Consider the following 14,103-nt stretch of genomic DNA (forward strand, 5'->3'; position numbering starts at 1 on the left):
AATGCCAATGACAGTTAAAAAGCTGTAGAGCATCTTCACCTTAACTGACCTCTGATATAGTACGATACGGCCAGTTGAGAAATGGATTGAATGCTGATATGCACAACATGTGTGTTCCATCAGATAAATCTAAGAACAAATCTGCTATTGCAACATATATGCATATATGGAAAATAAATGTTTTGCTCTGTAAAAATGTGCTGTTGTCCTGATGTTTTTTGAATGTTGTGTTGTCCTGCATCTCTAAGAATCCCTCTTCAACACAAGGGGCAAACATCAATGGAATCAATGATGCACATTGACTCATTGAATCTATCAATGCTCTCATATATCAAAGACACGAGGCAGCATTTGCATGCCACATGGAGGAGATTCGGTTTCAGACAACCGTCAGCTCCATCTGAGAGCAGGGCGGAGGGTTTGGTGTGGTCTGTCATCACCAACTGAAATCAGAGAGGGTTGGTAAAGCTGTGAAAAAAAATAACGTTCTGCACTCTGAGACTCGATAGCCGTTTGATAGAAATGCCACATTAGAGGGTGTGGGGTTCTTTTCAAATCCACTGGGGGTCATTAAGCAGTTGGCAGCGCAGACATAACAGCACTTGAGCGGAGACAGGGTGTGTATGAAGGTGAGGACGGATTCCAACCTCTGCTGATGAAAACTGTCCTCAGACAGTTATAAAGTGATTTGTAGAGAGAATTATGAGGCTGAGAAGACCCTGAACGACCAATCTAAATGTCAGTGCACGCTTCATGCAGAATGAGGAGGGAGGTGCGAAGTGTGAGGTTGCTGAGCTGATGATATACAACCAGCAAAGCAGGTGTAATCCTAAAATTGCTCTAATTTTTCCAACAACTCTCCTTGACGGATGGCTGAAAATTGTGTCCTTGTTGAACTCTACAGCACGTTCATCTGCTGTGGTGACATTACAGCAGAGAAGGAAGCAATACTCCAATGTTTAACTTGAGTAAAAGTACCAAATATGAAATAGTTAATTTTTGTTTCTTGGTTGATTTATATGTTTGTATTAGCTAATCACCTCTATCTGTAATTAAGATGTCAGATAAATACAGTGGAAGTGGAGAATATTGGCTTCCAAATGAAGTTGAAGTATAGTTGCATAACATTTACTTAAATTCATCTTTATTTGTTTTGTGAATTGTTCTTGTAAAGCAACTTTGAGTACCTAGAGAAGTGCTTTCTAAATTATATTTATTACTCTACTTATTATTACTAAAATATAATACTCATGTAAAGTACAATTAGGCTACTTCAAAATTGTACTTTACAGTACTTGAGAATATGATATTGTTACATTCCAACAACATTGTAATATATTCTGGGTAGGTGCACTTAATAATAGGATAATAATCATATTATCACTGACTGATGTGAAATCTGTCTTATGATATGTTACTGTGCTTACTTTTTGAAGTGCATGTGATAGTGATGTTTTTCCTTTATGGTGTCTCTGTAATGAAGGTGTTGATTCAATTACATGTTTGTATATCAGGTTTTCAAAGTGTTTCATAGTAAAGGTTAGTTCTTGGTTGTACATTGATACTTCCTATTGCAAAAAAAAATTAAAATGAAGGAAGTCTTAGTTTTTACAGAGTGCAAAAGTCACCAGAAATATATTCAAGAATAAGTTAAGCCTTATGACATTAAATAATTGTCACAGTGCCCACACAAACCTCTCTTTTTTTTGGTTCAACGTCTTTTTCGAAGGTGACAAAATATTGGACACGGTTGTTAGGGTAAAACTTTCACTCAGTGACGCCCTCACCACAAACAGAGTAGTTGGTTTTATAGTGGAACCTCTTTTGGAGACTCGTGCGTCTCTAAGCCCCGCCTCCGTGGGGGGGGGGGATGGGCCAGCGCACCGAAGGCAAGCCTATATATTGGTTTGCATTAAGATAGACAACGGATAGCCCTGCTGCACACACACAAACACACACTGGTTCTAACGTCTCTTTTCAACGACTGGTAAACATGGACCAAGACGTGAGTTTCTTCATTTGTTTTTACTGTTTAAATTAAGATATGGCAGTTTGGTCGGTTAACTTGAAACTGTTTTAGAAAAAAATGTAAATCTAAATATATTGGATAATTTAGCACCCGTGTAAACAGGGGTGTAATTAACTAGTAATAGGCCTACTAATTGTATTGTTTTGTCATTTTAAATAAACACTTTTATTGGCAAAATAACTAAAATAAATAAGTTAAATTCTAACTTTTTACACAACTTTAGAGAAGTAGCAGATAAAACCATTTTTGCTAGAAAATAAAAAATAGTGGAAAAATAATGTGAATATATTTTATCCTTTTCACCATTGTTAACAGTGATATTATATACTTTAAGTACTTATTGTATTATTTTCTAATATCAAGAAAATACTTTGATTGGTAAAATGTATTTAGAAAAAGTACATTTTAAACTTTTCAGACAACTTAGGAAACAAGCTGCACATTTTCTTTAAAAGATACATTTATTGTTAACAACTAAATGTATCTCAACTGTTTTCTAACTTTACAATTCCTTTTTCTTTCAGATGGATGTGACCTATGCGTTTTTTGAGAACAGTACTGACAACTTTTCAGAGGAGTCTGGAGACTTTGGAGACTTTGGAGACTTTGGAGATGAGCCATGTGGCCGAGCGCTCAGCAGCAACTTCAGCAAGATCTTCCTGCCGACCGTTTACGGAATTATATTCGTCCTGGGAGTCATTGGCAATGGATTAGTGGTAGTTGTCATGGGCTACCAGAAAAAGGTCAAAACGATGACGGACAAGTATCGGCTCCATCTCTCCGTGGCTGACCTCCTGTTCGTCCTCACGCTGCCCTTCTGGGCCGTGGATGCAGCCAGCTCCTGGTACTTTGGCGGTTTCCTCTGTGTGTCAGTGCACATGATCTACACGGTGAACCTGTACAGCAGCGTGTTGATCTTGGCCTTCATCAGCCTGGACAGATACTTGGCAGTTGTGCGGGCCACCAACAGTCAAGCCACAAGGAAGCTTCTTGCGAGCAGAGTGATCTATGTGGGAGTGTGGCTGCCTGCTGCTGTGCTGACTGTACCTGACCTTGTATTTGCCAGGGTGCACACAGGGTCGTCCAACATCCACTTTTTCAACGATAGCATAGAGACTGGAGACTCCAGGATCATCTGCCAGCGCATCTACCCGCAGGAATCCAGCATCATATGGACAGTTGTTTTCCGCTTTCAGCACATCCTGGTGGGCTTTGTTCTGCCCGGGCTGGTCATCCTCATCTGCTACTGCATCATCATCGCCAAGCTGTCGCAAGGCACCAAGGGCCAGGCGCTGAAGAAGAAAGCGCTGAAGACCACGGTCATCCTCATCCTTTGTTTTTTCACCTGCTGGCTGCCCTACTGTGTTGGTATCTTCCTGGACAACCTGATGATGCTGCACGTGGTGACTCCCTCCTGTGTGCTGCAACAAGCGGTGGAGATGTGGATTTCTATCACAGAGGCGCTGGCTTACTTTCACTGCTGCTTAAACCCCATCCTCTATGCTTTCCTGGGAGTAAAGTTCAAGAAATCAGCCAAGAGTGCACTGACAGCCGGCAGCAGATCCAGTCAAAAGGTGACACTCATGACCAAAAAGAGAGGGCCAATTTCCTCAATATCCACTGAGTCGGAGTCCTCAAGCGTTTTGTCAAGTTAACAAAAAACTCTGTGACTTGAAACTCTCAGGAGGGAGAGAAAAACGAAGCTTTGATTTGAAAGAACTTACTACATTTTGTACAATTGTAAAAAAATAGTTGTTTTTTTATACTTTTTAAATAGTTTTGCCTTTTTTACTGCAATTGTGTCTTGTGTTTTTTTTATTTGCATTTGTGCAACCTTTATGTTCCTCAGAGAAGACTGTGTCCGCAGGCAGGGCCTCATTTCCAGTCATGCAGCTTTACAATCGAGGTCCATTTTCCCCGTTTCCATCTTTACAATCTGTGCTGCTGTATCAAAGCTCAGGCATGCAATGCCCTACTATGTTTTCATGGATGGTAGCTGCTCTTGGAAACCTGTATATAGTTTGTAGCATTTGTGTGCTCGCACTTAAGTTGTGTGATTTTCTGAAAGCTATTATTTATTGCTGTCATTCACACTGGAAGTTTTGTTAGAAAAAAAGAAACTGCATGCTGCTTTTTTATGTAAAAAATAAAAAATCCACTGCTTCATTATGACTGTGTTGTTTGCATTTTCACCTCAAACCAACTCCTCTTTCCCTCAGGGCAGGGGTGGGGGATGGGGTGTGTGTTGGAGGGAGGGGATGGGGTGTGTTTGGGGGGTGGGGAGGGTGGGTCTCTTAACACAAATGTCTCCACCTGATCTGGCTAGAAAGCAGGAGGAGGACTGAGCAGGCAGGCCCTGTAATTGCAGGAACATCTGTGCACTTTTACATCTTAAGCAGCCATGACACAAAAGCTCAGAATTCTTGGTTATAATTAGCACCCATATGGCTCCTTAACAGAGTAAATAGCATGTTAAGTTCTCCTTTGACTAATTTTCTCTTCATTTTGCAAGATATACTTCCTCCTTTTTATTAGGCTTGTATACAAGTGTTATGCTTACTCATTTTAAAAGAGCAGGTCAGTGGGTCAACTTAGCTATTTCCAAGTTAACAAAACACAAAATAATAGTATTCAGGACTCGGGTTATATATTCTAAATATGCAAATAGGCAGACACAAAGTCTTTGTTGAGCACTAATGCAATATATCATACGCAATAAATCAGCCGAAATTACAAAGATGTCAAGATGAGGCATAAAGATAACAACTTTTGAGCACACATGCTGACATGTATCTTTCTGTGTGCTCTACTTTCTTAAATATAAACGAGATGTAATCTTGGTGAACTGGTGACGCGGTGATGTTCAAGTTTCAGACCAAAGGAAGCTGAAAACAAAAGATGTCAAGGAGAATTAAGTCGTCAAATGGCTGTTGTACAATGTAATGCCGGCATCCATTCAAGACTCCAATGGAGTGACATTTCCATTTCTTTACATGTAAAAAAGGTGTGAATTGCCCCCATCGGGCCACAAGGTTAAAGGGTATTTGTGGCTCTGGTCTCTCACAGGGAAACAGCGTAAAACAATAGATGCTGTTTTCAGTTGGAAATGTTCCCAGATAATTCAGAATTAGCATGAGAGTCGCACTGCCTCAGTCTGTGCAGAGACAGAGCAGATTAACACATCAAGTGCTCAGATGCTGCTGCTTAGGTGCTGTTTACACGGGAACGAAACGGGTTGTATCCGCTACTTTTCTCTTTTGTATAGCCCGTTCGTTCACACAAGGCCGTAACAGAACCGCGGAAACGGGTCCCAAGGATAGATCTGCGGAGGGAACGCTCTGGGGGGCCAAACGGCTCTGTGTGTACGTCCTATACGATAATTTTCCTGATAACGATGAAGCCATAGCCCCACCTCAGCCCACCTCTGCTGCTCACCCAAATCTACAGCTCCTCTACCACAACCATCAGCAACAAGTGGACATGGAGAACTACATGAACTACATGTTGCTAAATCCACCGCGGAGAATAAACAGAAGGGCAACCATGGCAACCATGCTCGGGGGTCTTCTTCGCTGCTTTTGGTGTATTTTGTGGCGGAAGTACAGCGCCACTTACAGGCCCGGCATATTTACTACAGCGTCTCCAGCGGGTCGAGCGGTCTCGTGTGAAGGGACACGTTTATTGAGCCGTATCCGTGTGATCAGAAGACTTTTTTTAAATCGAATTCGGTTCGTTTGCGTTTGCGTTCCCGTGTAAATGGGGTCTTATTCCTCCACCGCATCAGGATAGCTTCAGGATCAGATCATCTACTATACAGAAATGTTACCTGATGTGCATGGTTAGTTTCCCAGTAAACTGATAATATAGGAAACTATTTAACCAAATAACAGTGAGCTATCATAAATGTAGAAAAATTGTTAAAATGTTGCATTATCACGAACTGTCGCAAACTTCAATACAAACAAAAGTAATGACTTAGACATACAGAGGCTGGAAAAACAGGAAAAGCCCAAAAGAAGAACATGGTTAAAACAAACAGTAAAATGGATATGCTTTTATTACTGTTCCTGAGAATGATATCTTGTTTTCAACTGTTTTATGGATCGATTTTTTGGTTCCTATTGTTATATTGCATACCATTTTCGGAATACTTAACCATTGTCACCAAGACAAAACATAAAGCTTTTATCCTAAATATCCAAAGGGTCCACTTGAGTGCACAAACAGTACTCAGGGCCCCTTTGGGAATAAACCCTCAGGGACAAGAAGGTGCTCTTTCATTCATTATTAAAGCTTTCGCTCTCTTTGTGTGGTGAGAAAAGGTTTACTGCTCAACAAAACACACATAAACATCCATACTGTAAATCTATACATCAACTTGTAGAAGTGTTTATTTGAGATGGAATAGGTTTTTGTGACATAATAATGTTTTCATCTGTTGCTAAGCCTCAATATAAACTTCCTGTGCAAAATCTAACCTCTCTGACATCTTATAGTAAAAACAAACTCATATGTGTATGTTGAAGTAGGGAAGAGTGTCTTGTTTGCTTTGTGGGTTAAAGGGCAAAGCTGTTGAAATGGACAGGAAATACTTTCTATTGGTGATTCATTACCAGTGGGCCAGTTTCAAACCGCGACTTGAGACCATTGTTCAGGACGTGTTGATGTAGGTTTTACTGTTGAGATTTGTATAAAATTAACAGTGACAGTAAATGCAGATATACCTTTAAATGGGCTATTGCAAACAAGGATGAAAGGAACACTAATACCACAGGTTCCTGTGGGCAGCGACCTGCTCCTCCAATGGTTGCATTGTTTTGGTTGGAAAGTGAGCAGCAGGAAGGCTGTTTCCTGCATCAGGAGCTCCTGTGGCCAACAGCCTGAGAAAAGCTTTGATGACCCCCCACTGTATTCAACCCACCATCACTCACTGTGCTCAGCCATTCCTGCAAAGGTCACTGCATACCTGGATGCACTCAGAGAGCTCGACCAAAGGCGTGAAACTAATTTCATGCAGTGACACTTTTTAGGGGTGCATGTGGATATATAATAACTACTAGATGACCACACATGGTGGTGTTTGTGACATGTGGATACATAATAACTACTAGATGACCACACATGGTGGAACCTTCTAATCAAAATAATTAAGACCACATCATATCATTTTTGACAAGCTGTTTGTGTAGCAATATCCCTTCCTATTGATTTAGTCATGTGTGTCTATATATGAAATAGAAAACCCATATAATAATGTACCACTTTATTAACTTCCATGGTTTGCATGCACGCTTAGACAGTTTATCATAGTTTATAAAGGTTTACATATCTATGCACAAACAGTGTACACATAATATTTAACCTTCCCAAAAGCTATGTCTGGTTTCTCATTCAAATATGTCTTAGCAAGCACACTTTATTTTTAAACAAATTGCTTATGCCTTCAAAGTAATGGGCATCATTTTATCAAATATCGTAGCAGCCATTTTCTAACACACATTAAAAAGATGCAACATCTAGCAGAGAATACACACATGCTATAAACCAATAACGGCATTATCAAAGAAAAGAAAGGGGATTTATATGAAATGATAAAGAGAAATTTACAAAGAGAAGCAAGGACTTCAGATATAATTGGCATACATCAAAACAAAAAAACACAATTCTTTCTTGCTATTTTTACTACAGTAATTCTTTCATCAGTGATCACGGAAGTAGTTTGAAACAATTTACAAACCAAACAAACACTTTTCCGTTCCCTTATTTTGTCTAACCCATGTGCAGGACTGAAAAAATAGGTGGCCGGAACTATGATTCAGTGAGTCGTTTCTAGACGGAGTATCCGGTATTTGGTGCTACATCAAAACAAGTCCTTCCTTCCTGTGCACGTCCATGCTTTGAACAGCTGATGTGGTGCTTCTTTCTGACTGACAGCCGTTAAACATTTCGTCCTCATTCTCCACGAATATAGCTCAACATGACTAAAGACGAAGTTCAGGGGTAAGAACGCTGTGAAATGTGTTCGTGTCATAAATAACGTCTCACAGAAACTCTTATACTATGCTAACAGTAGAACGGCTAGCAGCTAGCTAGCATTACTAAAACAGACTGCAGATTGCATCATCTGACAGTTCAAGTAAATACATCATGACGTTTAGCAGAAATATATAGCTAAACACAAATATAGCTCATATGATAGCTAACGTATGTGCAGTCTCATTTAAACACCAATTATATTAAATAATCGCTCAGTTTATGATAGCCTTGCTAAATAAGCTATTTGCATATATGTATGTACGTGGCTAGTGTCTGTGGTGAATAATAACTTGGTTGCAATCAAGGAAATGTCAGACTTTGTGTTTGCAACCTCGTTTACAACATGCAAAACAATATTTTATTGTTGTTTGTTTTTTAAAAGCAGTTTTAAATCCCCACCCGTTTGGTCCTGTTCATGCACACTCCCCTGCTGTCAGTTGTGCCTCTGGTCACGGGCCACGACCCCCTCAGTTGTAAAGTCTGTGTATTAGAAATGAAGGAATGTGTCATATTAGGTTGTTGAAGGAATGTGTCATATTAGGTTGTTGAAGAAACTAAGTGACAGGAAAAAAACAAAAACCTGTATGATGCAATGCAAAGCAATATAAGAACCCTGCAGTAAATACTACATTAGTAACCTGTGTGTTACCTCAATCTTAATCTCTTTGCATTAAAATAAAAGAGGTTTTTAGTATTTTGTGCACCACAGTTATTATGGGGAGGGGTTTAAATATGGGAAACACTTTTCCACAATAATTCAAACCAACATCACAATCCGTTGCTTCGATTAATTGATTCACACCCCGTCAACAACATTTTAAAACGCCTGTGTCACAAACGTTTGGATTGTAGGACTTCTGCATTGGGTTGTATTTTTATTTTAAACTATCAGTACTTCAGATGACTAAGTCTTACACAATGACTCACAACAGGGTTTTCTTTGTATGTGCAACTGCTTAATTAATTAATTGTGTTTTATGAATACACCTGATGATGACATCTGACAGTTGAATGTCATCATTCGCCAAATTTGGATTGGCTGTTTATGTGTAACCATGCAACAAACACTAATTGTGGGTTAGGGTTAGGGTGTGAGGAACTAAATGAGCCGTGCAGACTGGTTTGTTTTTGTATTGATTTGAGAGCAGATTGTAGTAGTTTGTGGCCTGTTCCAGACAGCCAGCCTCACCTCATTGCCTGAGGGAAAAATAATTGTGAATCAAGTTTAACAAATCCAACTGGTTGGTGGAAGATATAAATACCGGCCTGAGGTTCTCTTATTAGGCTACTCTTATTTATGGTGTTGGTTGTTTGTTGCATTCAATACATACAGAACAAATGCTCTTTAAACACGGTTATGAACAGAACAATTATAAAACACACAAAATATCATACCATATAGTATTTGTTTTACGCTTTACTGAGAAAGATGGGGCCTTTTTGCAGTGCAGCAACTTCTCATATTTGAACTTGTCGGATTCAATTTCATGAGAAATCATAAAATATTTGAATCAGACAAAATATCTTCACATCGTTTTAAAAGCCACAAGCAATTTCAAATGTGCAAAGTCTAACCGGGAAACCCTGTCAGGTATTGTCTAATCCTAAAAGTTGTGTAAAGGAAGTATAACACCTGGTCTGAAGTCCTCCCTCGTAGGACCAGCTCATCATCTGTTGGGATTTGTGTTTCTTGTTTAGGTTTTATTGCTATGTATAGTTGGCCTTTGGTCTTTGTTATTTCCTGTGACGAAATGTGAGCAGTTCCCATTTTGCTCGTGGGCTTCCTTCAGGTCTAGACACCTGGTCAGTGGGGAAAACCAAACGGCACTAACTCATCCACCTGCAACCTTAACACACACTCTTATCACAGTGAAGATTTGAAGTAGTGGAAACTGTTAACAAAGTCTGTTACAGGACTACCTGGTTTATTGCAGCTTTTTCTTTTACAACCTTCTGTTGTTTGACCTAAAACAGTGGTGTATCACTTCCTCAGTAAACTACAGAGAATGCCCTGATGTTGCATCGATAAAGGCCATCATAAATCACTTTTCATTTAGGTTTCATTTTCAAACATAAAAGTAAACATTATTATAAGAAACAAATAAAAAATGTGAACTTGTATGATACAATTATACTTTATTGAGAGATCAACTTTTACATTTTTCTTGCATCACAGCAGCTCCATTTGCAACATCAACAAGGACAAGATACACAGAGACAGACATTTAATGTGACATCACGGTCAAGGGGAACATGCTCAATACCCTTTAACGTACATTTCACGTTCAAATTTGACATTTGACGTTCAAATTTGACCCTATTAAATCACGGTTCCCTTTATATTGTGCTCTAGTGTGGTTGCCTGTTAGATGTCTAAAGTCTTTCTCCATTTTAAATGATCTTCATTCATACATTACATTCATCCTATATTGTGACCCAATTGTTACATTGAAAGAGTGCTGTGTATTTAGTTTACTTTCTTGTTGCTGCTACCAAACAAACTTTACTTTATAGGCAAATGTCACATGCTTATCAGCACTGACATTGTGTTGAGCTTTGAGTGTGGCATTGGCATTTAGCAAATAAAGACACCTCTACGTTTAGATAAGACTTAATGTTATCATAATCAGATAATCTGTATTCTTCACAAATTCTATAATGGATTAGAAAGTGCTGCTGAGACTAATGTATTCTTAAAGCTGCGGTGTTTATCTAGCTAATTGTACTTTCTGACATCTCCGCTCTCCAAGCCTCTCGTCTCTGCGCTCACGCACTCTACAGCTGTTTTGTCTGAAATAACAATGGGATTAAAGGTAGCCCAGACTTAGAAGCTGGAGGCGGCGATGGCTAAGAATGCATTTTTTTTCCCAGGCAGTCAATAACTTCCTCAAGGGATGCGAGAGAAATAGATGGTGGAAGTTGACTTAAATGTTTATGTTGTGTACCTCTTCCTGTTGCAGGGCGACGGAGGAGGAGCAGGCTCAGTCAAAGAAAGGCCTGAAGAAACAGCAGAAGGAAGCGGAGAAAGCTGCGAAGAAGGCTGAGAAGCAGTCCAAGCTGGTCAGTGTTGTTTTTTAACATCCGCCTCCTCCATTACAGCTGGTAAGGCTGTGACATGCGGCTCTGCAGGGCATTGTGGGTCCAGGAGGGTCAGTTAGCCGCAGGGGGGGCACAATATCCATTGTTTGAGTATTCCTGTCATGTTGGCCGTGTTTATGTCCACATAAACAAAGCGCTGTTTTTTCTACACTGAGGGCACAACATATAAGCAGCTCTATAACTACAAGTGGAGACAGATATTAAACATTTTAACCTGTGAGGATCACACTTACTGCAACGTTCTTGACCCTAAGAAAGTATTCTGGAAGCGTGTTGGATTAGCAAACCAAAACGCCCACAACACTCACTTGGCTTACAGTGTCTCCTGGTGTGAAATGTTGACCCATTTAGAAATGTCAAAGTAAGTGAAAGAGATCATCTTTGCACAGGACTTTTTGGTTTTCATACAGAAAATACTTTATAGAGTACTTCATGAACCCGTCTCTAATGGACTCAACAGGAATACTGCCAACAGGGTTTCAAACTGAGTTCTTTGTTTCTTTGGAATCCAACAAAGCTTGTGAATTAGTTGCCTTTGCCAAAATACGTGGAGTGCCAATTTTGTTTGTATTTCACACACATCAGAGACCGCCGTGCATGTGTCTGCATTTCATGGCCACAGATAACACCGGTTTTGGATATTTATGAGCTTTTTTAAACTTTGGAGATGCAGCCATCTGAATTTGAGCGTATCTTCTGATATGGAGTAACAATATGGTAACAGTGTTCTCCTTTTTATAAAAAGATAATCAGTGTAACACTACTTGGTTAGTATGAGGCTTCAACTATTTGTAATTCAAATACAGGTTTTTATCAGTTGTTCCTTACTAACAAAAGTGAACTGCTAACATTACATTGTTTTATCTTAAATGCATTGCACAACATTTAAAAAATGATAATATTTAATGCCAGTCCTTCCATTGAGCAACTCTCCTGAACTTTATTAAACATAGTAACACAATTATTATGTTCTTCATGAATCATTCATTGCACTGTTTCCATACAACGTCCGGACTAAAAGTAAAAAAATTAGCCAACTCTTGACACATCTGGGACTTGGGACCTAGAGGTTATATAATATAACCAGGAAGGGGTAACTGCAGAGTCCACATTTCAATGTGTGTACATGTCCAACAATTTAAAGTGGACTCTCTTCAAATCCTACATTTCAATTGACATTTCCCTTTAGTTTCACAGTAATGGCAAAAGTATCATAATCAGCTCACATTAGGTCATTATTTAATGTGGATTGGTAACGGTGGCCCAATTGCCCAATAAGGTTAATATCCTGATCAGTGTCAGTACATCCCTAAATTATTTTTCAAAGCAAAATCTATCTATTAAAAAACGAAACCTGTATCCCTATTTACAAAAAATGTAGTCTAGCTTGAGACGGGCTGATTCAAAAGTAATTACACATCCCGCACTTTCATGTGTCATGACTTAACGTATCCTGTGTTCCATCTGAATTCACCCAGTCAGCAAGTTTCATTGAAGTAGCAGGTGTCACCAATATTCTGGCTATTGCTGCCCACATCAGTGGCACAGTACGTATTGCCTGGGGGGGGGGGGGCACCTGAGAGCTGAGTTGAATGTTAAGGCCGCTACACACCAACCCGATTTTGGGAGTCAGAGGCCGTCAGAGGCAGTCGGGCATTCGCGGCGCCCTACTCAGGTTGGTGTGTCCCGCACCGTCGTCTCTTTCGGGCACATTTTCACACCTCCCGCGGCCTCCCGAGGCCAAAGAAAGTCTGGACAAAGAAATCACTCTGATTGGCTGTTCAGCTTAGCGAGTCAGTGCATGAGAAGCGAAGCGGAAGTGAGGGACCAAAACAAACGATTAAGAAGGCACACACAGACGGTTCATCTTTTTCATTTTCATCTCACCCGGACGCAAGAGTTTCTTTTTTATGTTTACATGTTTTCGATCGACGAGAGAGAGTGAAAATGGAACCCAGACGCTATTTGTTTGTTTATATCACGCAGCCTGTTCTTCTTCTCTCGGTGTATAGTCTGTCTTCCGGTTGTTGCCTCTTTTGAATGACGAATACACACTACCGCTGCCTGCTGGTAAGGACAGTTATTGCCACTCGTCAACTGAAGTCTTTGCGGTGTGTTCGTAGGCGGGCGGCGTAGCGGACGTAAAAGTCGGGACGCCTTCGGTTCGCGTTCTTTGGTCTCAGGTTGGTGTGTAGCGACCTTTAGTGGAGGGAGTGTTAGCTGTTTTTATTTACCGTTGTGTTGTTTTTGCGCTGACACTTGATATTTCAGTGTCTCCGGTGAGGGTCGTGGCCGTAGCAGGTCTATATCCAGCTGATCATAAGCTGCAATATCATCCATCATGCGACTGGATTATCATATCAAGGATGGGCGATTCCAATTCACTCTACTGCCACCAGCCATTTCCATACACCAATATCAATTTGCATAGGAAATGGAATTGTAACTTTGCCAAGACTCGAGCTCATCGCACTCTGGGACTCATTTGCCTGAAGTCGGTGCGGAGATAAAGAATCTGTCCACTTACACTGTTTCTATTACAAAGTAATATCTCCTCCTGCCATTACTCATTGTCTATGATTTGTTAGAGCAATGTGAAAAAGAGCCGTGTATTCCAGGGATCTGAGGCTCGAGCTGTGATTTATTAATTTTATTCGAATCCCTGATAGCACAAGATATAAAACACAATTTACATGACTGCTGTAGCAAAACGTTTTAAGTTGCTCCATTGTTTTTGAAAATGTTCAATGGACAGTCCTGTTGCCTGGCTATTTGCAATGCCCTTAAAATCCCTGTGCCCTCTTTTGTGTTTCAGGCTGCCGACCAGCAGGGCTCAGAGGAAGATGTAAGTATCCCCCTACGGAACACAGTACTCATCCTCTAAGACCTATTCCCTGCCTTCCTCTCTGAATGTAATTCTGCCTTTTGCTTTCACACCT

At 40.2% G+C, this 14,103-nt stretch overlaps 2 protein-coding genes across 2 annotated transcripts in view; both read left to right on the top strand.

The window, feature by feature from the left end:
* The first annotated feature begins 1,926 nt into the window (after positions 1–1,926).
* LOC117485871 (C-X-C chemokine receptor type 4-like) lies at positions 1,927–4,198 on the top strand. The gene is made up of 2 exons (XM_034134572.1): positions 1,927–2,005; positions 2,554–4,198. Exons 1-2 carry the CDS (start codon positions 1,994–1,996, stop codon positions 3,682–3,684), a joined length of 1,143 nt encoding a protein of 380 aa, XP_033990463.1. The 5' UTR covers positions 1,927–1,993; the 3' UTR covers positions 3,685–4,198.
* A 3,644-nt stretch (positions 4,199–7,842) lies between these two features.
* The window catches only part of dars1 (aspartyl-tRNA synthetase 1), a 32,575-nt gene continuing 26,314 nt past the window's right edge, over positions 7,843–14,103 (top strand). The window contains exons 1-3 of the mRNA XM_034134359.1: positions 7,843–8,029; positions 11,026–11,125; positions 13,980–14,009. Of these exons, the coding sequence (XP_033990250.1) occupies positions 8,007–8,029; positions 11,026–11,125; positions 13,980–14,009 (153 nt within the window). The 5' untranslated portion in view covers positions 7,843–8,006. The remainder of the gene's footprint in view (positions 8,030–11,025; positions 11,126–13,979; positions 14,010–14,103) is intronic.

Source organism: Trematomus bernacchii, unplaced genomic scaffold (genome assembly GCF_902827165.1).
Source record: "Trematomus bernacchii unplaced genomic scaffold, fTreBer1.1, whole genome shotgun sequence".
NCBI classification, from domain to species: Eukaryota; Metazoa; Chordata; class Actinopteri; order Perciformes; family Nototheniidae; genus Trematomus; species Trematomus bernacchii.